The sequence below is a fragment of the Antrostomus carolinensis genome, unplaced genomic scaffold, assembly GCF_000700745.2.
Source record: "Antrostomus carolinensis isolate BGI_N321 unplaced genomic scaffold, ASM70074v2 scaffold5495, whole genome shotgun sequence".
Taxonomy (NCBI): Eukaryota; Metazoa; Chordata; class Aves; order Caprimulgiformes; family Caprimulgidae; genus Antrostomus; species Antrostomus carolinensis.
This window is the reverse complement of record NW_010315581.1, coordinates 12,364-34,938: the sequence shown is the minus strand read 5'-3', so window position 1 is coordinate 34,938 and position 22,575 is coordinate 12,364. Positions and strand designations below refer to the sequence as shown.

Here is a 22,575-nt window from a genome sequence, read left to right as displayed (position 1 = left end):
GAGCCATAAGGCCATTACTCTGACAGGTGGCTGGCTCTGCAGGTGTCAGGGCAGGCAGGGCTGGGTACCGAGCTGGCAATCAATAATTCAAGGAGGTGGTCACATGCCCTTGCTGGCTGTTGCAGGATTCCTCTCTCCCCAGAGTCCGGTTACTTCCAGAGATCAAGTTCCAGCCTCTTGGCTGGTGAATTATTAAACTCCAGCAGTGCTCCGTTCCCTTTGTACCACGTCTGTGTCTTCCTGCTGTCCTACCTTGCCAGTGACAGGCTCTTTCCATCCAGCCGCCTGTGCAGAAGCAGAGTCCTCCAGGCCAGTATAGCACCTTGTGCTCTCCTTTGCTCCTTGCTTCTCCGTGGGAGAGGGAAAAGGCTCTGGAGATGGACTTGTCCTACAGATCCACCATCTCCATCTATAAGGTAAGTGCCGACACCAGAGGCTGCTCCTGCCTGCCTAGGGAAGATGTGCGGGTGGGAGAAGAGCTGTTTTCTGCCAAAGGCTCCCTTGAAGGGTGGACAGCTGAGGGCTGGACCTGTCCCTGGGCAGAACTCCTGTGGGCTCTGTCCGGGCTGTGTTTGAGAGCAGATGGCTGGTGGGCAGGGAGGGTGGTGTGGGTCTCAGGACAGATCTAGGAAGGAACTGGACACCTGGGATGGTTTGGACAGGGAGCATGTTTATGCATGTTTTCCTGTTTGCTGGAAAGAGCAGTCTGATCTCACACACGCTTCCCTACGCACATTGGTGCTGCACCGAGGTGGTGATGGCTGGGAGAAGGGGGAATTGCTTATTCCAGCCTCTGGTCTTCTCTGCTGTAGGCAATAAACACCTTTGATACATACAGCAGGTAAGAGCGGAGAGGCTGGTCTGAAGCAGTCCATCCCTTCTCTTGGCAAGCTGCTGACTGGCAGTGCACCAAATCCTGCCTGGGAAAAAAGTTGTGTTCATGCCTGGATAATAAGCAGTGGCCCTCACCCCAACAGGCTCAGGGGTAAGGGGAAAGGCTGCTCAGATCCCCTTGCAGTTACTCTCCTGTCTGTAGTGGGTGTAGGGCCTTGGGAGAAAGCCATCTTCAAGTGGCCACCTGGCTCTCCAGCAAGCTACCTTGCCCTGGAGAAGACTTGGGGCAGCTGAAGGTCCCAGCTACCTCTGATGCAGGGAGCTGACTTTGTTCACGGCTGTACGTTGCCACGGCCATCCAGCGTTGTGGCTGAGGGAGCTCCTTGGGTTTCTGCTGCACCCAGCCAAACGGCATCGACCTGCTGAGGTCTCTGGGGCATGGGGAAGACTGGCCTTAACCTGCTTCTGCCTGGCCACAGAGTATCCTGGAGCAGTTCAACCCTGCGCTGGAGAACCTGGTGTACCTGGGGAACAACTACCTGCGTGCCTTCCACGGTGAGTGGGGTCACACATGGCCCAGGCTCCAGATCATGCTGCTGCATCAATCCTGGGTGTCCACCCTGGGTGCATCAGGAGGTACTGCTATCACCCCGGGCCAGGCTGCTGGTCCCCCCTATGGCATGTCCTCAGCAGGTCTTACTCACTTTTCTCCTGCTCCAGGACCTGTTATTAGGGACAAATGGGGGAGAGAGGGTGCTATTGCCTATAGGCGAGGTAGCAGGGGGTGAACTGTCCTGTGTGCTGCTTGCTGGGGCTGGTGATGGTGGTAAGGCAGACAAGATCCTCACCTCCCCTCTTCTCTCCTCACAGCATTATCCAAAGCGGCTGAAGTGTATTTTAAGGCAGTCGAGAAGATCGGGGAGCAAGCGCTTCAGAGCGCCACCTCACACGTGCTGGGTAAGGCTCTCCCACTCGCCATCCTCTGTCCTGTGAAGAGCCGCGGTTACGTTTTTTTGACCTTCCCCTTAGCTAGTCCCTTTTCAGGTTCTGTGAGAAGAAAGCTCCTCTAAATGGTGTCTCAAAGTACCGGGCCCTGTCCAGGCACTATGAATGAAATTTATTGTGTATCCTTGAATACCCCCCAAGGCCCCAGCACTCTCACCTATATGTCTCTGAGATCAATGACTGAGCCCAGCTCCTGGGATAGACCTCCAGTGATGGACCTCTCATGAAAGGCAATCCTTGCTGAGGCATCCTACCCTGAGAGCTGAAGTTTTCATCTTGGAGGAACCATTTTGCTCCTCCTTGCAGGTGCGAGGGAAAAGCTGAAGAGCATAGACTGACAACAGCTGAAGGGGTGTTGTCCTCCTGACCCTGCAGCCAGCTGAAACAGCAGCTCAGAGCTGAGGGGCTCACACTCAGCAGCACAAATAATTCCACAGCCCAATGACAACTGCTGAAAATATGTTAATGGAACAATTCTGACGCTCAACATTTTAGCAAAAAACTTCCAGCAGATGTGTCCCTTCTGCAGACTCCTACCATCATCTGCACTACCCAGCTCACTCTTCTGCTCCCTGTCATCAGTCTCTTCCCTTGATACTTTCATAATGCCAACACCAGTGAAGTGCCCACAGCATCAGCAATGGGTGCTGTAGCTACTTTCCTGTAGGACAGCCAGAACCATGGACTGTAGCTGGGGTACCACTGAGGGTGGAAATGAGGCTTGTAGGGGCTGCAGCACCCAGAGACCATGGCAGAGCTGAGGCTGCCTGCCAGCACCATGGACTGTAGCAGAGCACTGGTCTGGCAGGTTCACGGGCTGGAGCAACCCTGCGTTGGTAGTGCCTGGGGAGTGGTGGCAGAGCTGAGCCCTGGGGAGGAAAGTTACCAGCCTCTCTCAGGGTGTGGAGAGCAGTGCCTTGCAATATCTGTTGGACTTTCACACCCATATATCATCAGCCTGAGTTGCACACTACTAGTCTGCCTCCTTGGGTGCACAAGGAAATAGCCCTGGGATTTTTTCTCCCTTTTCTGTCGTTGAAGGTGAAATTCTGATGCAGATGTCTGACATGCAGAGACTCCTGAGCTCTGATTTGGAAGTTGTGGTGAGTAATTTTCCCGGGGGCTGGTGCAGGTGGGGAAAAAAGGGACTTCCTTAACCACAGCATGCTGGCATTTGGCCAATTTGCCCCATCTCCTGCCCTCTGATATGCCTGCTGGCAGGTGCCTGCCTCCCTGCTACCCCTGCTACGTGTGACAGAGGCATGTTACAGAGCTGGCATGCCTGGAGCCTGGCTGGTGTTCAATGTTTGGTGCTGCTGGTGGACTGTCACCACCTCTCTGCAAGCGTGGTGGCAGGTGTGTGGTAGACTGAGCAATGCCTGGCTCTGAAGATATGACGAGGCTGTCCTGTCTTTCCCTGGCTGGCAGTGGTAGGACAGGAGTGGAGGGGATGATGAACCTTCCAGACACCGCTGTTTTTGCCCATGCCAAAGCTCAGAGGTTAACGCTCGGGTGGGTGCTGAGTGCCAATCCCCAGGCTGCTCATGGTAGGGCTGCTCCATGGGAGCCCTAATGTGCCCGTTTCTGGCTTCTGTGTGGGATCCAGGTTGCAAAGAAGTCACTAGGTCTGTGGGTTTTGTGAGATGCTCCTTCACTGCATATGGGGAAGGGATGAGGGTGATGGCTCCTTTGACTCTTCCAGGCTCAGACCTTCCACGTGGACCTGCTGCAGCACATGGAGAAGAACACCAAAATGGATGTGCAGTTCATCAGTGTGAGTGATGAACTCTCTTCACCCCCTTAACCCTCCTCGTTTCCCTCTCCCCTCTACCCAAGGGCTTTTGCTAGAGCATTTGAGGAGTTTACTTGACTTTCATAAGCAGGAATTAGGGGGCTTTATCTTCTCTCATCATGGACCAGACTCCCCCTAGTTTGGCTGATGATGGAGGGCTAAAGAGGGCAGGCAGCTGCCAGTAGGACTTGCCAAATGCCTCGAGGGGGCTGAGGGACTTGGCATCCAAAAAGCAGGGTTCCCAGATTCCCCAAACTACAGCATTTGCATGGGTGTGGGTCCTGTGCCATTGTGGCCCAGCTGGCCATGCCAGTGGGTAGTGTCATGGAGGGAAACTGGGCACCAGATTTGTTCCTGAGAGCCTGAGGCTCATTAGCGCTCTGGGGCCCTTCACAATGAAGAGAAAGGTAAAGAAAGACTTTTTTAAGAGGTCCAGGTGAAGCCTGATTTTGAGGGGACTCAGATGCTCAACCACTTGTCAGAGCAGGACCCCAGCATGCTGGGTCTCCAGTTCCTCACCTAGCCTGGTTTCTCCTTGGCAGGAAAGCCAGAAGCAGTATGAGCTGGAGTACCAGCGCAGAGCCACCAACCTGGATAAGTGCATGGCAGAGCTGTGGAGAATGGAGAGGGCCCGTGATAAAAACGTCCGGGAGATGAAGGTGAGCAGTGATTGCAGGAAGGGAAGTTGGAAAAAGGACTGGATGATTTAACTGGAGTCAGGACTGATTTCTGAGCAACTTTGTCCTTCCTTAAAAGTCAGGAGGTTGTCCCCAGTGTTCAAAAGGCAGCAGGCTTATCTGGAAAGGATGAAACTCCATTCCTACAGAGTGCTGTTGACCAGTGGTGCTCACTCCTGCCAAGCCCTTGCCTCACTTAGCAAGCCTCAGTGAGCAAGGACTTGGTCTCTGGCACTCTGCCCTAGCTCCTCTGTGCTGCTCCAGCACTGCAAGTGGACTAGGAAGCTGGTAGACTCGATGACCTGTTTCACCCCTTCCCCTGCCATGCGTGAGCCCACTCTGCTAGATTTACACTGATCCCTTCCTCCCTCTTTCCCCTGTGGCCCAGGAGAATGTGATGCGACTGCGCTCGGAGATGCAGATGTTCGTCTCTGAGAGCCAGAGGGAAGCTGAGCTGGAGGAGAAACGCCGCTACCGCTTCCTGGCTGAAAAGCACCAGATGCTCTACAACACTCTCCTCCAGTTCTACAGCAGGGTACGGCCCTGGCATGCCAGGGAGTGGAGCTAGGGGAGCAGGCAGCATGGCTGGAGGGGGGCCATGCAGGCAGGAGGGCACCAGGGCTGAGCCACCCCTTGGGTGAAGGCAGCATCTGTGCATGGAGTGGGCAGGAAACTATTTTATGTCTTGCTCTGGGGTCCAGGCTGCCTGTACTAGGTTGAAAGAGAATGGCTGGGGGAGAGAGGATGGTGCTGACATGGGGTTAGTTGGGTGTGTGAGCAATGAGAGAGGGAAGGGCGATGTAGGTGTTTATGGCAGGTTCACTGGGACCACGAGGTCTCTGCTGAAGGGTGCCATCCTAGAAATTCACTTCTACGGGGATGTTCAACCATTCCCACAAACATAATTGCAGGAGGACCTGGTCCCTAATCTAATGCACGTGGCAGCCCTGGGGTCCCTCTGTAGCTGTTCTGCTCTGTCTGTCACACCCTCTTCTTCTCTTTAATTTCTCCCCAGGCTCGGGGTGTGATCCAGACCAAGGCACCACAGTGGAAGGAGCAGCTGGAGGCCAGCCGCAACCCCTCAAACAGCCACTCACAGGGGCTCCTCATGGCCTCCCATGGCCAGGGGTATCCATTGGGCCGGCTGACCCCCACCCACCTTGAGATGGTGAGGATCCCACAAACAGCCTCTGCCTTGGCAGTGGTGAGGCTGCAGATGGCCCTTTCAGGCTGCAGGGCAAGGCCAGTCTGCTGACTGTGGCCCTTGCTGCCTTTCCTGGCCAAGGTGAAGGGAAATGTGTGTCTGGGCTGCAATGGGGAACATGCTGGGTTTGGCTTTCTGAGGGAGTGGGTATCTCTCAGAGCATCTCCCGCCTGACAGAGCCCCTATGGATTCAGCCTCCTTTCCTTCTAACAGCCCCAGAGACCCCTTGGGGACTTTGCTTCTCCCATGTCTGGGAGTAGATCCAGCATGTTCTCACCGGAGCCTCCAGAAATGAGACTGTCTCCTCAACCGGAGCCTCCCAGGCGGCCACTGCGGAGGACACCATCAGCCAGTATGACCCATGTCTGGGAGCAATGCTGTGGGGACACACAGTGGTTGGGCCTCTCTGGGTCTGGGAACAGGGTTAGGTTTGGGGAGGGACCATCACTCTATCAGACCACTGGTCCTCAGCCATGTGCCTGGACATGGTGAGAGGACAGTGCATATGGGGGCTGGGGAGGGCAAGGCTGAATGAAGCAGAGGGTGAGCACAACCTTCAGAGCAGGGTCCATCCAGGACAAGGTCAGGTTTCCTGGCTGGCTGTGTGAGGGGGAAACTCAGAGGTGTGCAATTTTCAAGGCTCCTTGAACTGTGAGGGCTGGTTCTTATGAGGGTTCCCATTTTGGCAATGCACCTCCCCTTGTGCTACCAGATTAAATATATACCCTGCCCTCCAAAACCCAGCCAGTTACCTCATGTCTCACCTGCTTTTCCTTCCTGAAAAAAAATCAGCTTAAAGTGGTTTTTTTTTTTAAAAAAAAAAAGTGCAGTGGGAGAGGAAAATGACCCAAATTCTCAGTTGCTCTAGCAGGGTCCAGAGGAGGGACATTAGCCAGTCATTTAGCAGACAGTGCCTGCACCCTAGACACCTGGCCAAAGAGGACATAGTGCAAAGCAAGTAGTTTCAGCTTCAGTTGATTTTCTCCTGCAAGATGAATGTTTTACCCCTTCCCTGAGTATTCCCTGCTCTCTGTCCGCAAAGAAAGGCTATCTGCTCTAGGGTAATGACTTGACTGGGGAAGCTCTGGTCCCTTCAAGGCAGTGTGGGTCTTGCAAGAGGATGCTGGACTCCAGGCAGATGCCTCTGATGCCTCCACACAGGTTTGCTCCCTACCGGCCGTACCTCCCGTTCGGGTTCCTTCGGCGAGGCCAGCAGCGGCAGTGAAGGCAGGAGGAGGAGTGGCACGGCAAGAGTGCAGGCTATCGTGCCCCACGCCACAGGCGCCAACCGGACCCTGCTGCGGTTTGACCCCGGGGATGTCATCGCGGTGCTGATGCCGGACGCGCAGAACGGCTGGCTGTACGGCAAGCTGGAGGGCTCCTCCACGTACGTGACTCTGGTGCTGTAAATCTGCCTGGCAGGCTGATGCAGACTTCTCAGGTCTGGAGCTGGGAGGCTTAACCTGAATCTTCTTCCTCCTCCCCTCCTGGCGTGGCCTGGGCACTGTGTCTCACCCACCATCTGAGTGGGATATTGCCATGTCCTCAGCCTTGGGCTGTGCTGAGCACAGGGGCTCTCCAAGCCGAGGAGATGCTGTGGGGCAGGGTGAGCACGGATGAGCTGCCTGAGAAAGCTCCAGAGTCTTTGGGTAGAAGAGCCAGGGATGCAGTGACCCCCTCCCAGCTTGCATGACTGAGTGATTCCTGTCATGGGACCCAGCTCAGGGCCGTGAACTGCTGGAGTTACCTGAGAGGCCTGGCATTTCTCAGCTCACCCCACAACTGCTGCTGCACCGTCCAGCACAGACAGGGCATGGAAACTGCTGTTCCAAGCGCCTACTGAATTCCTCCCTGTGGCGCTGCCAGCCAGCACCTGCGTGCAAAGCCTCCCGTGTTCCAAACAGCATCCCTGCACTGTGCTCTGCAGGGAAGCTCACACTCAGACACCAGATGAGCAAAAGCAGTGCCTTTTTTTTTTTTGTGGGGGGGAGGTTTCTGGGGTGGAGCTGCTTTGCCCTGAGGAGAAGAGATTTCCACAGCTTCTTCGTGTGCTGGTCTTGGTGACCATGATCAGTCAGAACGTCTCTTCCTGGATTGCACCAGCATTGCTCCTGGTAGCAGGCATTTTGCACAGTCTCTGAGATAAGCGAGTCCTGCTCCAAGCTCAAGGGCTGTCTCACAATAACCCCATGCCCTATCTAGGGGTGAAAGATGTGCACAAACCCTGTCACCCATAATATCAGCAGCAGTGGCTCGGTTGATGTGTGAGATCGTTATAGATCAAGAGTGGTGGGCAGCTGGATCTGAAGAACCACAAACCATGCTTGCCTGGACCTCATTTGTCTCTGTTCCTGTGCCCTAGATGTGGCTGGTTCCCTGAAGCTTATGTCAAGCCTCTGGAGGATGCAAGGGAGATGGAGGAGCCAGCCACCAGGTAACAGGAGAGCAATTGGCCAGGCAGGAGCTGGAGTAGCTCCTGGTAGGTCACTAACACCAGTGGGATACCTGTTTGGTGTGTGCCCTGTGGAGAGCTGCAGTGCTCCAATGCTGTAGCATCTGCTGAGATCCTCGCTGTGCCCTGAGGTCTCAGAGGCTTACCCTAGACGGCTCCCCTAACATGTGCAATACCTTCTCAAAGGCACTTGTGACTGGGCCAAAGCCATGTGTATTTTCTCCAGAGACATCCCATAGATACATGTAGTGGCCAGCACCTGTGCTGTCCCCTATTCCTTGCTCTTTGACTCTCACCTCACTTTCTTCTCCTCTTGCTCAGGTCCTTCCCACTGCGAAGCAGTCACAGTATGGATGACATCCTGGACCGTCCCAGCACTCCTTCCTCTAGCAATTACTGGCCTGCTGCTGCCCAGCCAAGTTTGCCGAACCCACCTCCCCTCTCAGTGGGTACCAGCAGTCACCAGAGTGGAGTGGCCACCCCAGTCAGTTCTGGCTCCAAGGTGAGTGCAAGAGGATTAACAGGTATGTGTGTGTGGAGTGGGCAACATCTGACTTTCATCCTCCAAGGCACACCTTTTCTGCATTGGCCTGTTAAGAAAGGAAAACACCTTCCAGATATTGTTGTGTGACCTCCTCCCTTCCTGAGCCAAAGGGTCTCATTAGCACTGGCCTTTCTCACCCAGTCTGTTTGCATGCCACCATGTCCTGGCGGCCCCTGCCAGTCAGCCTTGTGTGTGCAGATCCTCAGTGCCTGTCTTTGCTCCCCCAAAGGACTGCTTTTCTGCCCCTGCTCTTCTCATTTCTCTCTCTTTTTGCTCAGCAGGGACCCTTCAGTTCAGTCCTTTTCTCCATGACCTCCCAGCCTGATTTCTGGTGGCTCCAGGGCAGCACCTCTTTCTGCTAATAGTAGGACCATGGAGTGATCAGGCTGGGCTGGGAGTGGGTGACCAGCTAACAGAGATGCCATCCTCTTTCTCCCTTCAGAGAATGGAGAGAAGTTTCACAGGGCTCTTCTTTTAAATTCAAGCAATGGTGGGGCTAAAGTCACAGCTGGGGTAGGGGAAAAACTAGGGGCACAGTGGCCTAGAACAAGTTGTGTCCAACTTATGGCTTGACTTATCACTGCTTCCAGCTGTGGGGAACTGACTGGTGATGACAGTCAAAGTTAAAGTTGAGAACAGCCAAAGATGAGGACCTGGGAGAGGGATGCTGTTTGACTCCCCAGCTGGAACACAGGTAGCCACACGTGGCTTTCTTGTCTGCCAGACAAGAAAGTTACAGAAAATGGTGTACTTTAGCCAACAATGAGGGCCACAGGGCCTAGGTCCATATTTCTCCATTAGGTTGTCCCACATTTAAGCAGTATGTGGTGTAGGGTAGGGTGCAGCACTACAGCTCTTGAGTTCCCCGTGGGTGCAGGAAGCATGTGAAGGCACTGATGATAAACTCCTTGCCAGGGTGTGTGGGCAAAGTGAGGGGGGCATCTCTGGCTGTGCTGGCAGGGCGGAACGTAGCTCAGACTGTCATTGTTTGCTGTGCTCTTCAGACATGACACTTTGGGGATCTGAGACATGTCCTTTCTTCTCCAAGACAAAGGGAGGTGTCCTAAGGGAATAGGGAACCTGTGGTGCAGGGACAATGCCCACCACAGAAATCAGGGTGTTATATCTGTAGTGGTGAATCTGAATGAACGAGGAGTCAGAGCCCCATTAATAAGACTTGGGCTCCTAACTCAAGTGTTAAATTTTCCCCTATGTGTGTGGTGTCTCGTGCCTCACATCTGTGTCTCCATTCCTCTCCCCACCCTGGATCACTGACTGCTGCCTTTCTTTTCACTGCAGAAATCAGGAGTATTTGACCATCCCCCTGAACTCTTCCCACGGTGAGTGAGGTGTGGAGCTGTGCTCTGGAATCATCAGACAGGGGACATTATTGCGATGCTATTATTATCTAATCTTTTGGATTATCAAACATGGGAGGAACAGGGAAGTGTCTGGAGGAAAGCAATACACAACCCACCTTCCAGGACAGGAGGTGGTCCCACAGAGGTGGGACATTCTAGCTGACTAGGAAGGCTCTCTCCTACCTAATAATAAAAGGCTCTCTCCTACCTAATAATACAAGGCTCTCTCCTACCTAGTAATACAAGGTAGGATCTGAACACCCTGAGCATATGGCCAGACCTGCATGCTCCTTCCCATCCATCCTGGAAGAGCCACAGTAGCAGCTCGTAGCCTGAGTGTGGAGCTATATGATATGTGCAGCTCCACCTGCTTGGAAAGGACTGAGGCGTAAGGGACATGGCTTTTAGCTTTGTCAAGTCAGGTCTGTGGAGATAAGACGTGCCATAAATACCTACTTTCCTTCCCCCTGCAGCTGGGGTCAGTGTCTCCATGTTTCTGGCATGATGCTGTGGCTTGTTTCTGCTCCCTGACTCCTTGCTTGGAGGGTCAGGGGCCACAAGTGTAGAGTGCTATCACAAGGGATAGCTTTATGCTAGTGTCCCTTCATCCTATGGAAGAAGGAGGGTGAGAAGCCCTGAGGAGAGCCCAAGGGAAGTACATGGGAACCTGCAGCAGGGTGTGTTAAGGAGGCAGAAAACATACTCAGCAGCTAGCTTTGTCACACTCTCCTCCTTGGCATGGAGGTGGCTGTCTGGCAGGACTAAAAACTCTTTGCTTCGTCAGCGGGAGCCCTGCGTGATCTTTGCAGGTTTCCTGATGGCTGCCTGTTTCCTCTCCCCTTCCAGAGGTACCAATCCATTTGCCACAGTCAAGCTGCGTCCCACAGTCACCAACGACCGCTCGGCACCAATCATCCGATGAAGCGGGGCTGCGGACGGCAGAGCATTTCAGCGGGGAAGGGGGGGCGTACAAGTGATGGGCTGTGACCCCCAGCTGGGCAGCCACCTACTGCTGCCACTCATGGAGTAACCTCTCTTTTCTCCTCCCTTCCCTCTGGGACATGGGGACCCATCTTGCCTGGCTGTCTGGCATGCTTTAGCCAGCAGCAGATCCCTGCTGCTCTTTTTGGATTGTCCCTGCTCCCTGTGTGATGTTACTGTACCTGAGTGGGAGAAATCTGTTGTTACTGGTGCTGGTGGCCTGGGAGAGGGGATATCGCTGGTCTGAGAGGTGGAAGGATGGATGGGTAAGATACCTGCAGCGTGGGACAGTGCTAGCAGGACGAGGAAGGTGAAGCTCTGCTAGCCCTGCTGCAGGCAGAGGAGGACACTTGTAGAACAGTCTCTTTGCTACCAGAAGAATGAACCCCAAAGGGAGGAGGCCACAAGAAGGCTTCCAGCAACGTGGTCTGGCTGATGGGGTCTGCAGTGTGCAGCTCTCCGCTCTCGGCCCCTTTGGCAACCGTGTCTGTTTGTAGCAGCATCTGTCCCTTCCCACCCTGGTGCAGCCCCTTCCCCTGCTGGGCAGCTCTGGGGTGAGGCAGGGGCAGGTGACAGTGCCCAGTGCTGCTGCCCTGCTCCTTCGCCTATTGTTCTGCAGAAAATATTTGGTTTTTTTTTTTTTTTAATAAAATGGAGAATGCCACTTCTGTAGTCGTCCCAGCAGGTGGGAAATCACCTTGGTCAGTGGATGGAGGAGGAGAAAGCCTTGTGGTCCCAGCCAGCATGGATGGCTGCCCATGGTCCTGGTGTTGAACGCTGTAGGACTGTGGCTCCGGCTAGGGCAGGGGGCCAGGGCGGACATGGAGGGCAACAGGAGGACTGCACAACCCACGGCCAGCCCCACTTGGGCCCCCACAGCCCCCGCTTCACAGCCACCATGCGGGGCAGTCCTTGCCTGGGAGGACAAGGCTTAGTGGCCATCTTCTCCTGGCCTAGGCTCTGAGCCCCAGGAGTGCTCCAGGGCATCAGTATGGGGGGGGACACTCCCCTGGGAACCTGCAGGGGACTGTGGGTGCCCTGCCAGCCTGGCCCCACCATCAGGGGCCGAAGGGAGAGGCGGGGAGGGAGGGAGCACAAGCAACAGCCAGGGATTTAGCTGATTAGCCTTATTAATAGAAATTAAACCTGGGCTGTGAGTGCTGCAAAGCCCCCGCAGGCCCCCCCGTCCTGCCACCACACAGGCACAGCAGTGAGGTTTGAGGGGCTTTGGGGGTTTAGTCTGGCCCTTTCACTCCCTGCTCCCCAAAATCCCACGCAGGGCAAGCCCTGGCCCCTTCCTTGGAAGTAAAATGGGTTCCCCCACGCATGGCCAGAGACTGGCTCATCCCTGGCGCCCACCAGATACCCTCCTGGGTGGCAGCTGCTGGGGGGTTTTGTTTTGATGGGGGGTGGTTAGTGAGCTGCCAGGGGTGGGCTTGATCCTGCCCTTCCAGCCATGGACAGCAGTGATTCTTTGACCGATCCATCTTGTCCTTACTCTCTGCCCTGCAGAACCACACTGGCGCGTCTCCATCCTTCTGGCTGAGGAAGCAGTGGGAGGCTTCGAAAGCAGCCCCTTCTACCATTGTGCCCCCAACTGAAGTACGGGTCCGTGCCCCCATCCTCCACTGCCCCCCTCCCCGGCACCTTTCCTCCTGGCTGTGTCCATCACCAGCACCCCTCACCCTCCCCCTGCTTCCTCCTGCCGAATCTGCCCCTCACCAGGCTGCCCCGCTCTGCCGGGGAAAGGCCAGGAGCCCCTGGGCAGTGGGATTACTGGGGGATTCGCAGCCGCCTCCTCCCCATTGGCTGGAAAAGCCTCTTAAAAGTGGAGAAGTGTTTTCTGCCTGCTCAGCACCCACAGGTCGCTGCAGACCTGAGACCATAAGCGGCTGCTGACCCACATCCACACTGGGAGTCCTGTGGGGCACTACCTGCACTTGCTGGAGGCAAGAGGGTCCCCCACACAGGGCGACCCCCCAAATTGGCCACGGGCAGCTTTGCTGGGCGGCATCAGAGCCAGAGGAAAGCAGGCTGACAGGGGGATTAGCTCTCTAGTGAGGGCATAGGTGCCACAAAGGAAGGAGCGGGACACAAGAGACTGCTCAACGGGTGTTGGAATTCTGCAGACATCACCCCAGGTCTGGGTGACGACATGCCCACCATGGAGCAAAGAGCCAGTGGAACCATCTAACCACGTGCCCTTGTCCAGTGCCAGCCGGAAGGAGAAAGCAGCGAGGTAGACAGGTCCACTCCGTCCTCAAGAGGCTCAGCCCGTGCTTGGGAGGTCGTTGCTTCGTTGCACAGGTCAGTGGCATGGAGGGATGCTTCCATCCTGGCACCGGCTGCCAAGAGAACAGCTCATCCCAGGCCTGCACTCTCTAATGAATGCTTTTCTGGGGTGTTGTCTGTGGGTTGGGGAGGCTGGTGACATGAATTGTGGCCCTTACATTTAATAAGCACACCCTGCCACCCCATCGGTGCTGTGCGGAGGCATGAGGAGCCATCCTCACATTTGTGTGGACCCTCCTGGATGCAGCTTGACTGGCACAGCAGTACTTTGCTGGGCATCATCCAGCACTGACTGCTCTGTGCTCTGTGTGCACCCAGGGACTGGCAGCCATGGCTGAACCTACTGTGGCCTTCACCCTTCCAGCCCGGGCTGGTGACTTCTGGTGTGGGCGCAAGTCTTCCCCTGGCACCCACCTGCAGCTAGCTCTGCAGCAGCCCCTGCTCTGGCACACCTGCATGTGATGCACACGGAATGGCAGGTGCCTATGCTGATGAGGTTTTAGGTGCATGTGAACTTACCTGTAGTATTTTTACCTGTGAATAAAGCTTCTTAACTGAGAAGAAAATAATAGCAAGCTGTAGAGTGTGCAAAGGCAGGCGTAGGGTACTTGGTGCAACCACCTTCTGCAGCTGTGAGCAGAAGAGCAAGTGTCTGCACTGTGGTGTTAGGAACAAGGCGGCTCTGAACTGCATGGATTAGAGCTGGGATAAATCTCCATCAGAGATATACTACAGCGTATTAGCTCTGGGGGCACCTCCACGGGTGAGCTCCTCTGGTGCACCTCATCTTTTCCAGCCAACACCTAGCTGCAGGTAAAAGCCCCTTCATGCTTTACTGTACAGTTGTGTAGTGCTGAGCAAGTGGCTCCTGCACAGGTACCCATCCAGCTCCGAACTCAAACAGTACTGATAGATATTTGTCTAACATGCTCTTCAAAATCAGATGCTGTTGACTCATTGACAGACGATGCTACAGAAATCTCTAAAGAGCATGCCACAGATGGACAAATATTTTCTTGCTAGGAAGCTGGGGGAAAAAAAAAATGTTAATTACAATGGTTTGATTGATTCATTTGATTTGTGGTGCAGGATGAGATCAAGAAGAGTGAGGCTGGGAGAGGGACTTGGATAAAAAGACTCAGGGTGTGTTTGGTGTCAGTCACTCTTACTTGAGGCAACTCTGTGTAGCAGATGATGCAGTGGTGGAGCACCAGCTCTGGTTGAGAAATCATTGTGCTTTTGCAGCAGGTCGCCTTTTGTACAGCTGTACCTAGCTTGTCAGTCAGGTGGAGCTGGGAGATGAGCAGAAGCTGGGTAATGGCAGAAGCTGAGCAAGACTGTTCAGTCTGCCAGTCCTGGTGCCAGTGATCCAGATAACACCAGAAAGGGTGTGAGGGGGAAGGTGTGGGTGGCTGGAGAGTGTATGATGAATCTCTTCTTCTTTGCAATGATTCTTAGCCTTGAAAATACCTTTATAGCACCCTATTCTCAGTTCATGCTTCTGCCCCTTGCCACAGTCCCTGAGACCTGGACTGAGGGGGGAGAGACTGGAGTAGCCTGCACCAGCCCCTCTGGTTCAGCCCAAGAGTTGTTAGGATATGGCCATCCAGAAGAAGAGCTGCCCAATCCACACTCACAGCCAGATCCTGGACCCTTTTTTTCATGCCTGATGAGGTCCTGAATGTTTGAGGAACTCTGCTGCAGGGACCCATGGTGTGGGCAGACACCTTGGTACTGCCATGAACAAACCCTCAAGTTTTTCAGGAGCAATGGTTCCCCAGAGAGGGGAAGGAGGGAGACGGCTGCGGGTGGCTGGTGACTCCGATCCCACCCTTCCCTCCACAGGACAACCGTGGCTCAGGTACTTGACTAAAACCAACCAGTCAAGACCATTTTGTGCTTCCTCACATTGATGCACTGTGGGTGCAGGTGCTATGTCCCTCGCAGAGGGGTCTAGAACTGCCCTGGGTGTCTTGTCTTGCAAGTCCCTCCTCCAGCATCCCCTATACTATGGTTTCAGAGCCCTCCCAGCCCTGTTTGCAGCCTTGGCTCTGCATGCTGAACTCCTGCAGCCTGAGAAAGACCAGTCACTCTCTTTTTCTGCAAGATTCAAGGGTGTTGCAGGGTAGGACCACCTCTTACCAAGCAAAGGCACTTTACCTGGACTCTGCCCCAGCCTGTGCCATCCGTGATTTTGCCTAAAGGATTTCACTTGTTTAACCTACAGAGCAACAGCAGTGCTATGGAAATGAGGGCAAGTTGTCCCCATTGCTTGGAGGACACAAAGAAGAGGGACTGCCTTGAGAAATGCACCCAGATCCAAAGCTCCCAGGTGCTAGCTCTGTGTTGACAGTCCATAGGAGGGTCCTTGTCCCCTCGGCAGTCTCCAGTCAGCATGTGACTGCTGGCATTTCCCACAACTGCCAGTGCCAAGGGACATTGCCACCACCTTGTAGTCCTTCAGCCAAGGGAGCTGGGAGGAGAGAGGACACACATTGCCAGTCTACTGTCAGCAGGACGGTGATAGGGCAACCTGGACCTGGCAAAGCCCAGCTCAGGCATGGAGAAAGCCCATCTGCTTTCTAATGCCTGTCTGATACCACTTAGGAGCATCTACAATCAAAGGCCAGTGATGTTTTTGCACCCAGGTGTGAAAATAAGCCTGGCTGACCAAGAAACTGGGGCAAATGGTGCTCGAAGGGTTATGTCAGAGACCTGGTGCCTAGGGGAGAAATGAGAAAAACATACTCACAGCAGCCAACTGGAGCAAAATTCCTGGGCAGCTTAAAAGCCCCGAGAGTAATTCACAAGACATCCCGTCTAATTCCCTCCTCCTCTCCCCTTAGGCTTTGTTCTGGCCCTTCCACGTAGGTCCAGAGCCCTAATCTCTCTGGCATGCAAATAACCACTGCCACCAGTTTGCTGCATTCTCCCCCTTCACCCATTTTCCAAATCTGGCCACTCACAGGGGGGAAGGGAGGGCAAGGGAGAGGGCTGTGCACAGAATCCTCCCAGAAGAAAGCACAGCGGGGTTAATGGACCTCCTCTGCCCCACTGCTGGAGGTATCTGTAGCAAGGCAGGTCCTGGAGGGTTCCCAGCTGAAGCAGACCAGGCAGGGAGAGGCTCAAAGGAAGGTCTCGGGAGCTGAGAGAGGTTCATGTTGCTGGCTGTCACCTTCCACCAGCCTGCAGGAAAGGCTGGAATTTGGAGCAAGTAGGGTGCTGCAGATCCTGATGCCCCACATCAGATGCAGCTCTCCAGTCTCAGCTGGGAGCTGTGACCTTGCTCGGTCGCATCTGACCAGGGGTTATAGAGCTGTGGGTTGGCCTAAGCTCAGGGGAGCTTTCCACCCCTGCCCAACTGTGGCTTGACCTCACACTCTGAAGCAACCCTGCCTTGCCTGGCAGGATGAAGGTGGAGGGAGATGATATGGTCCCCCAGTGAGGCTCTTGGAGCTTGGAGATGGTGGGCATGGAGAGAAACCTTGTAGTAGATATTTGCTTACTCTTCTTTCTCACAGTGCCTGGAGATTTCTCTCTCTCTGTTTCCCTACCTCCTCCCGGCCCTTTCCCCTCACAGGCTAAGCGATGGGGAGAGCTGACCCAGAGGAAGGGCAGCTCCCAGCTCCTGTGAAGCCCCCAGATGGTGGCTGGGGCTGGATTGTGCTCTTCGGCTGCTTTGTGATCACTGGCTTCTCCTATGCCTTCCCGAAAGCCGTCAGTGTCTACTTCAAGGAGCTCATGAAAGATTTCCACGTGGGCTACAGTGACACAGCCTGGATCTCCTCCATCATGCTGGCCATGCTCTATGGGACAGGTGATGCTTGGATACACTTCCCACTCCCCAGCGTGTGCCTTCCCCACCCTGCTACGGGCCCAGACTATGTTGCCATAGACTCTCCTCACACTCACTGGCCCAGTCATGAACCAACATGCAGGGTACAATTGTCCCACCACTTCTCTTCTAGAAGTGTGCTGCATTTCATGTCCCTGTCTCCTCTGCCCCAGGGGACCTCAGGGGTCACCCCACCTGCCTCTCAGCTAGTTAACACGGGGTTTGCTCCCGTTGCTGAAGCACCGTCCCTATCACACCAAACCCCTTCTTAGGGACAGGGAACAGGGGGCTGAAGGCAGGGCAGAACAGAGGTCTCCACACTGTAGCCTCTCTCCCTTGGCCAGACCCAAGTGCTGTGTATCTAAGCAGCCAAGCAGTGATCTTCATCATTACTGTTTCATCTTCCCTGGGTGCTCTGCTTGGGTAGGCTGCCCCTTCTCAGTTGTCCTGTCCCCTTCTGATCTTCTACTCTGTCTCCTCTGCTACCCCCCAGGACCAGTATGCAGCATCATGGTGAATCAGTTTGGCTGCCGGCCAGTGATGCTCATCGGCGGGCTGCTAGCTTCCTCTGGGATGATCCTGGCATCTTTTACTACCAATATCATTGAGCTTTATCTGACAGCTGGCGTGCTGACAGGTAAGAACTCCAGCGGTTTGGAGGGACAAACTTACCTGGGAAAGAGATAAGACCATGTTGTATCTCCGCTTAGCATTGCCATGTCTAGCACCTGCTCACAGGAGGTATCTAGTCCTGAACATTGCACCTGTGGGGGGTGCATCTGCTGCATCTAAACAGACAGGGGACAGAAGAAATGCAAGTGATACCCAGTTATCATGGCAACTGGGGTGACACTGGCATATAGTGGTAGTGGAGGGAAGCAAAGTTCCAGTTTAAGGCACAGGTCCTGTCTAAATGTGGCTGCAGTTACCTGATTCAAATACAGTTCAGGCAGACAGGCTGTTTTAGACCATCTTCTCTGGGGGCAACCCACCAACCTGAAGAAGAGGCTTGTGAGTAAAACGTGAATCCTATCATGGGGCTTCTTCAGGACTAGGATAGTCTGAGGAGAGTTTTCAGCTTGTTGCAAACCACATCTCATGTTCTTGCACTCCCTGTCTCCCTCCTGGCTCTCACCCTCATGTAGGTCTGGGTATGGCACTGAACTTCCAGCCCTCACTGATCATGCTGGGCACCTACTTTGACAAGCGTCGGCCTCTTGCCAATGGACTGGCTGCTGCTGGGAGCCCTGTCTTCCTTTCCTCCCTCTCTCCACTGGGGCAAGTGCTGCTGGAGAAGTATGGTTGGCGAGGAGGGTTCCTTATCATGGGGGGCCTCCTGCTTAACTGCTGCACTTGCGGGGCAGTCATGAGACCCCTGGATATGGGCATGAAGCGGAAGATGGAGAAGGCTCAGGACAAATACGAAGCCAAGGAGATGCTGCCCATAGGAGGGAAGTCAGAGGAGGGAATCAGCACCACTGATGGAACCAAGAAAGGCAAGAAAGCCAAGAAGAAGGCCAAGAAAGGAAAGAAGCTGCTGGATTTTAGTATCTTTTCCAATCGAGGGTTTATCATTTACACTATTTCAAAGTTCATCCTGGTCTTGGGTCTCTTCGTTCCCCCCATATTGCTGGTCAACTACGCCAAGGACACAGGTGTACCAGACACAGAGGCTGCGTTCTTGCTCTCCATCATTGGTTTCATAGACATCTTTGCCCGCCCAGCCTGTGGCATGGTGGCAGGGTTGAAGTGGGTCCGTCCTCATGTGGCATACCTGTTCAGCTTCTCTATGCTCTTCAACGGCTTGACAGACATCTGCAGCGCCAGAGCTAGCAACTACACGGGGCTGGTCATCTTCTGCGTCTTTTTTGGCATCTCTTACGGCATGGTGGGGGCACTGCAGTTCGAGGTGCTGATGGCCATCGTTGGCTCCCAGAAGTTCTCCAGCGCCATCGGGCTGGTCCTACTCATTGAGGCTTTTGCTGTGCTCATCGGTCCACCCTCTGCAGGTAGGTCTCTTGCTTCAAAACACAGGTGATTTGTTTGGCTGCCATGAAATGGTATTGTGGGTATTGGACATGGGTACAGTAACTGAAGAAAGACCCTATTTCTCAACTTCAAATTTCCCCTGGAAGCTGAGATCTGAAATTAGAGCTCCCGGTCTCACTCCATGCAGCACAACACTGAATCTGAGCAGGGGCAGAAGGTGGCAGGTGATATCTCTCTCTCTGCTTTGCCCAGAGAACCTGAGCGATGGCAGGCATACAGAGCTATCCAGAGTGGCATGACTTCCAGTGTCCCTCAATCCTGATCAGTGGCACTTCCCTCTCTTTCATGCTGGGATCCAAGTTTCTGCCTTCACTGCAAATGTTGCATAAAATCATGTTAAGGGTAGGGTCAGTCACATGCTGCAGGCAAACCTTTGAGAGTTTTCAGGAGAAAACAAGGGTCTTTCAACTTTTCCTTGGTGTCCATGGCCTTTTGATTGCTGCTGTGAATGATGATCTCAGTTTGTGTTGGTTCCAACCCTAAGGCACAGGCATTTTGGTGTTAATCAATTCAAAACAGTCTGTAGAGCCTCCTGAGGCCTTTCATTTTTTTTAAAGAGGATTAAGACACTCTCAACTTCTCAACCAGTCCAGTCCAGGCCATGGTCCCTGGTAAGGTCCATGCCCCACAAACAGCCCATAAATAGGCTGTTGAACGCCGAGAGACTCTTCACCCAAGAGGTTGGTGTAGGTTCCTGTTAAGCGTCCAAATCATGCCAAAGGATTGTTTCCAAGTGAAAGTGCAGTTTTCTGCACGTGTGATTTGTGAGGAAGGGTCGGGGACAGACCATGGGAAAACCCCCAGGCAAGAGCCACTCTTGCTTCCTGCACTCCCTGCCTTCAGCTGCAACACATGGGCTGAAGCCCATCAGTGAAGACCTCTTGTGTGAATGAGCTTTTCCCCAGCATGTACCCACAACTCTGAGTGAAACTCACCCTCAGCAACTCCACCCAGCTCTCGGGTCAAAATTGGTGGCCCAGAGAAGACCTCTTGATGCTAACAATAATTCATGTCTCATCTTAACAACCTGTGGGGCAGTCAGCAGCTCCAGGCCAGGGAGGGTCAAGAAATATGTGTCTCGGAGGCAGCTGCAGAGACATCATTGGAGGAGAGGGAGATTTAACATTGGGTAGCAATGAGGAACATCCTTTAGCCCTCCTGCCTTGGCTCAGCTGTGCCTTGGTACCATGCACACATACAATGGGATGCAAACGTTGCTGGGTCACCAAACTGGTGTTGGAGGGAGCCAAGTCATGGTTCCCACCTTCCCCCAGGGGACCTGCTGCAGCAGGACCCCCCTGGCACAGGAAGCTTGATTGTGTTGGCAAACCCCGTGGCTCAGAGTTGGGGGAACAGCAGTTGGCTGGAAGAAGGGGGCTGAACAAAGTGGCTTTGTTTGGTGTAATCCTCCTGAGCTGCTTCCCGCTTTGTGGGGCTGAGGGGGTTTGGCACAGGATAAGCTGCACACACGCACACGCGCGCAGGCTCCTCGCTTGCCATCCGGCTTGAGTGAACAGGGGCACATTCACCCGCCAAGGAATTCGCCTCCCATGACTGCTCCAGAGGCACTTCAGCGTGCCCTGGGGCTGGTTTCATGCCATGCACCGTAGCGCAGCAGGGACCGGGGGTCATGTGCACAGTCAGGAGCCTGCAAGACTGTGGGGAAGCCTCTGGTCAACACCGCTCCATCCTAGTTCAGTGGGTACCATCCTGACTCAGCAGGGGTGCTGCTCAGGCTCCCCAGCACTGAGGACTGGGAATCCTCCCTCCATTGCCAGCCCTGGTGCATTCAGAATATGCACTGAGGTCATCTCTTTGGCAGAGAAACCATCAGGTGTGGACCAACCAAAGAGATTTCTCTGCCAGAGATGTTTCTTCTCCCTCTCTGAATGTTTTCCTAACATGATAGCTTAATAAATAGAAATGCTTCCTCAATTTTTGTGTTTTGTTTTGGTTTCGTTTTTTTTCTGAAACTGGACAAGCTAAGTCCTCAGAGGCTCGTCTCACCTTGGCGAGAAGAAAATGACCCACTATGATGAAAGACCAGCGTGTCACATTTATTTAATTTTCCAAACAAGAGAAAACACCAACCCCACACTCTTACAACACTTTCCCTGATGGCAGAGCGTGGGTCTTGCCCAGGGTGCTTTTTAGATATCCAGGCTTCTTGCTCTTCCTTTGCGAAATGGGTCTGCAGCCAAATGCAGGTGCTGCCCACCTGTGCTGGGCTGTCCATGCAGGAGCGGCTAGGCTGACGCTAACGGTCTCATTTCTTCTCCAACCATCAGGTCGCTTGGTTGATGCTCTCAAGAACTACGAGGTGATCTTCTACCTGGCGGGCTCAGAGGTTGTGCTCTCCGCGCTCTTCCTGGCCACGGCTACCTACTGCTGCCTGAACCGAGGGAAGAAGAAGGAGCCTCCTGCAGAGAAGAACCCCTCCGCAGGCGGCGGGAGTGACACCGAGGAAGCAGAGTCCGACATACAGGAAGCTGACGAGCACAACAGCGGCAACCACCAGCGGGCCCACAACACCGACAACACTGTGGTGGCAGCCAGCGAGGAGGCCAACCATGTGGCAGAGGAGCAGAGCGGGGAGGGAGGCGGGTGTCCCAAGGGGGGCGGGGAGGTGTTGACACGAGATGGCTGCAACACTGACCAGACGGTGGAGAGGGACAGGTTTTAGCCAGGGCAAAGGAACGGGGATGTATAAAACTGGCCTTGTTTGCACGCACCTCAGCGTGGGAGGGTAGGTGGGATATGGGGTGGAGAAACTTCAGACAAAAGCAGATGTAAGAAGTAAGAGGGAGAGGTATAAAAATAGCTGGTCCTTATGTACATATGTCCACATACCTACCCAGTGATACGTCTACTTGCATCCTGCACCCGTGCTGGTACCACACAGGCTCAGAGCAGCCCAAACACCAAAAAGAAAAAAAAAAAATCTTCTTTCCTCACTTCCAAACCAGCCCTGCAGAAAGTCTTTTGAAGAGGCTGCCAAGGATTCTCCTTTTCCTTCTGCATTGTCACAATACAGAACACAAATAGAGACTCTTTGTAATCAGATCTGGTACGCTTTGGTCTGGTGTCCATGTTTCCTCTGCCCCACTTCCACAGTCGGGATAGCACCAAGCAAGCAGGCAGTAGGCTTAGGAGGTGTTGTAATTCACGGGCCAGGTCACCCAGGCCACCTCCAGCTGCAGCCAGCATGGGGTTTCCCTGCAAAGCCTGCCTTGGGCACTGCCAAACCGGTGGGACACCGGCTCCAACCACCTCCGTCTGGAGCATCTTTTGTGGGCGGTCAAGCTGGGGCAGTGACACATGATGCTGCTTTTTCAAGGAGGGGAGTGCTGGGTTAGAGGCTGCTGCTGCTGAGGTGCAGGAAGGAGACATCTAAGAAAGACTAATTGCATTAGATGAGTAGCCGTGACATGGAGCCCTGCCGACAGGAATAGCAGCAAGCCAGCTTTATCTAGGCTGGAGTGAGTCCTGTTGACGCGTGAAGGGAACAACTTGGCTTCTGTGGGGGTGGGGGTTTCAGGACAGGTAAAT

The 22,575-nt window shown here is 54.1% G+C and overlaps 2 protein-coding genes across 2 annotated transcripts; both read left to right on the top strand.

The window, feature by feature from the left end:
* The first annotated feature begins 226 nt into the window (after window positions 1-226).
* BAIAP2L2 (BAR/IMD domain containing adaptor protein 2 like 2) lies at window positions 227-10,791 on the top strand. The gene is made up of 14 exons (XM_010167986.1): window positions 227-416; window positions 1,314-1,389; window positions 1,705-1,791; window positions 2,881-2,942; window positions 3,542-3,613; window positions 4,174-4,290; window positions 4,697-4,843; window positions 5,324-5,476; window positions 5,726-5,864; window positions 6,674-6,899; window positions 7,875-7,946; window positions 8,286-8,466; window positions 9,808-9,848; window positions 10,716-10,791. Exons 1-14 carry the CDS (start codon window positions 378-380, stop codon window positions 10,789-10,791), a joined length of 1,488 nt encoding a protein of 495 aa, XP_010166288.1. The 5' UTR covers window positions 227-377.
* A 3,108-nt stretch (window positions 10,792-13,899) lies between these two features.
* Window positions 13,900-22,083, top strand: SLC16A8 (solute carrier family 16 member 8). Its single transcript, XM_010167984.1, has 5 exons — window positions 13,900-13,961; window positions 16,664-16,959; window positions 17,471-17,614; window positions 18,123-18,986; window positions 21,315-22,083. The coding sequence occupies exons 2-5, from the start codon at window positions 16,731-16,733 to the stop codon at window positions 21,707-21,709; spliced, it is 1,632 nt and encodes a 543-aa protein (XP_010166286.1). The 5' UTR covers window positions 13,900-13,961; window positions 16,664-16,730; the 3' UTR covers window positions 21,710-22,083.
* The last annotated feature ends 492 nt before the right edge of the window (window positions 22,084-22,575 follow it).

Coding starts and splice junctions, on each gene's coding strand:
- BAIAP2L2 (XM_010167986.1), top strand. CDS start 378: ATGGACTTGTCCTACAGATCCACCATCTCCATCTATAAG. Junction 3,614..4,173: donor TGGATGTGCAGTTCATCAGT/GTGAGTGATGAA, acceptor TCTCCTTGGCAG/GAAAGCCAGAAGCAGTATGA. Junction 8,467..9,807: donor CAGTCAGTTCTGGCTCCAAG/GTGAGTGCAAGA, acceptor TTTTCACTGCAG/AAATCAGGAGTATTTGACCA.
- SLC16A8 (XM_010167984.1), top strand. CDS start 16,731: ATGGGGAGAGCTGACCCAGAGGAAGGGCAGCTCCCAGCTCCTGTGAAG. Junction 17,615..18,122: donor GACAGCTGGCGTGCTGACAG/GTAAGAACTCCA, acceptor ACCCTCATGTAG/GTCTGGGTATGGCACTGAAC. Junction 18,987..21,314: donor CATCGGTCCACCCTCTGCAG/GTAGGTCTCTTG, acceptor TCCAACCATCAG/GTCGCTTGGTTGATGCTCTC.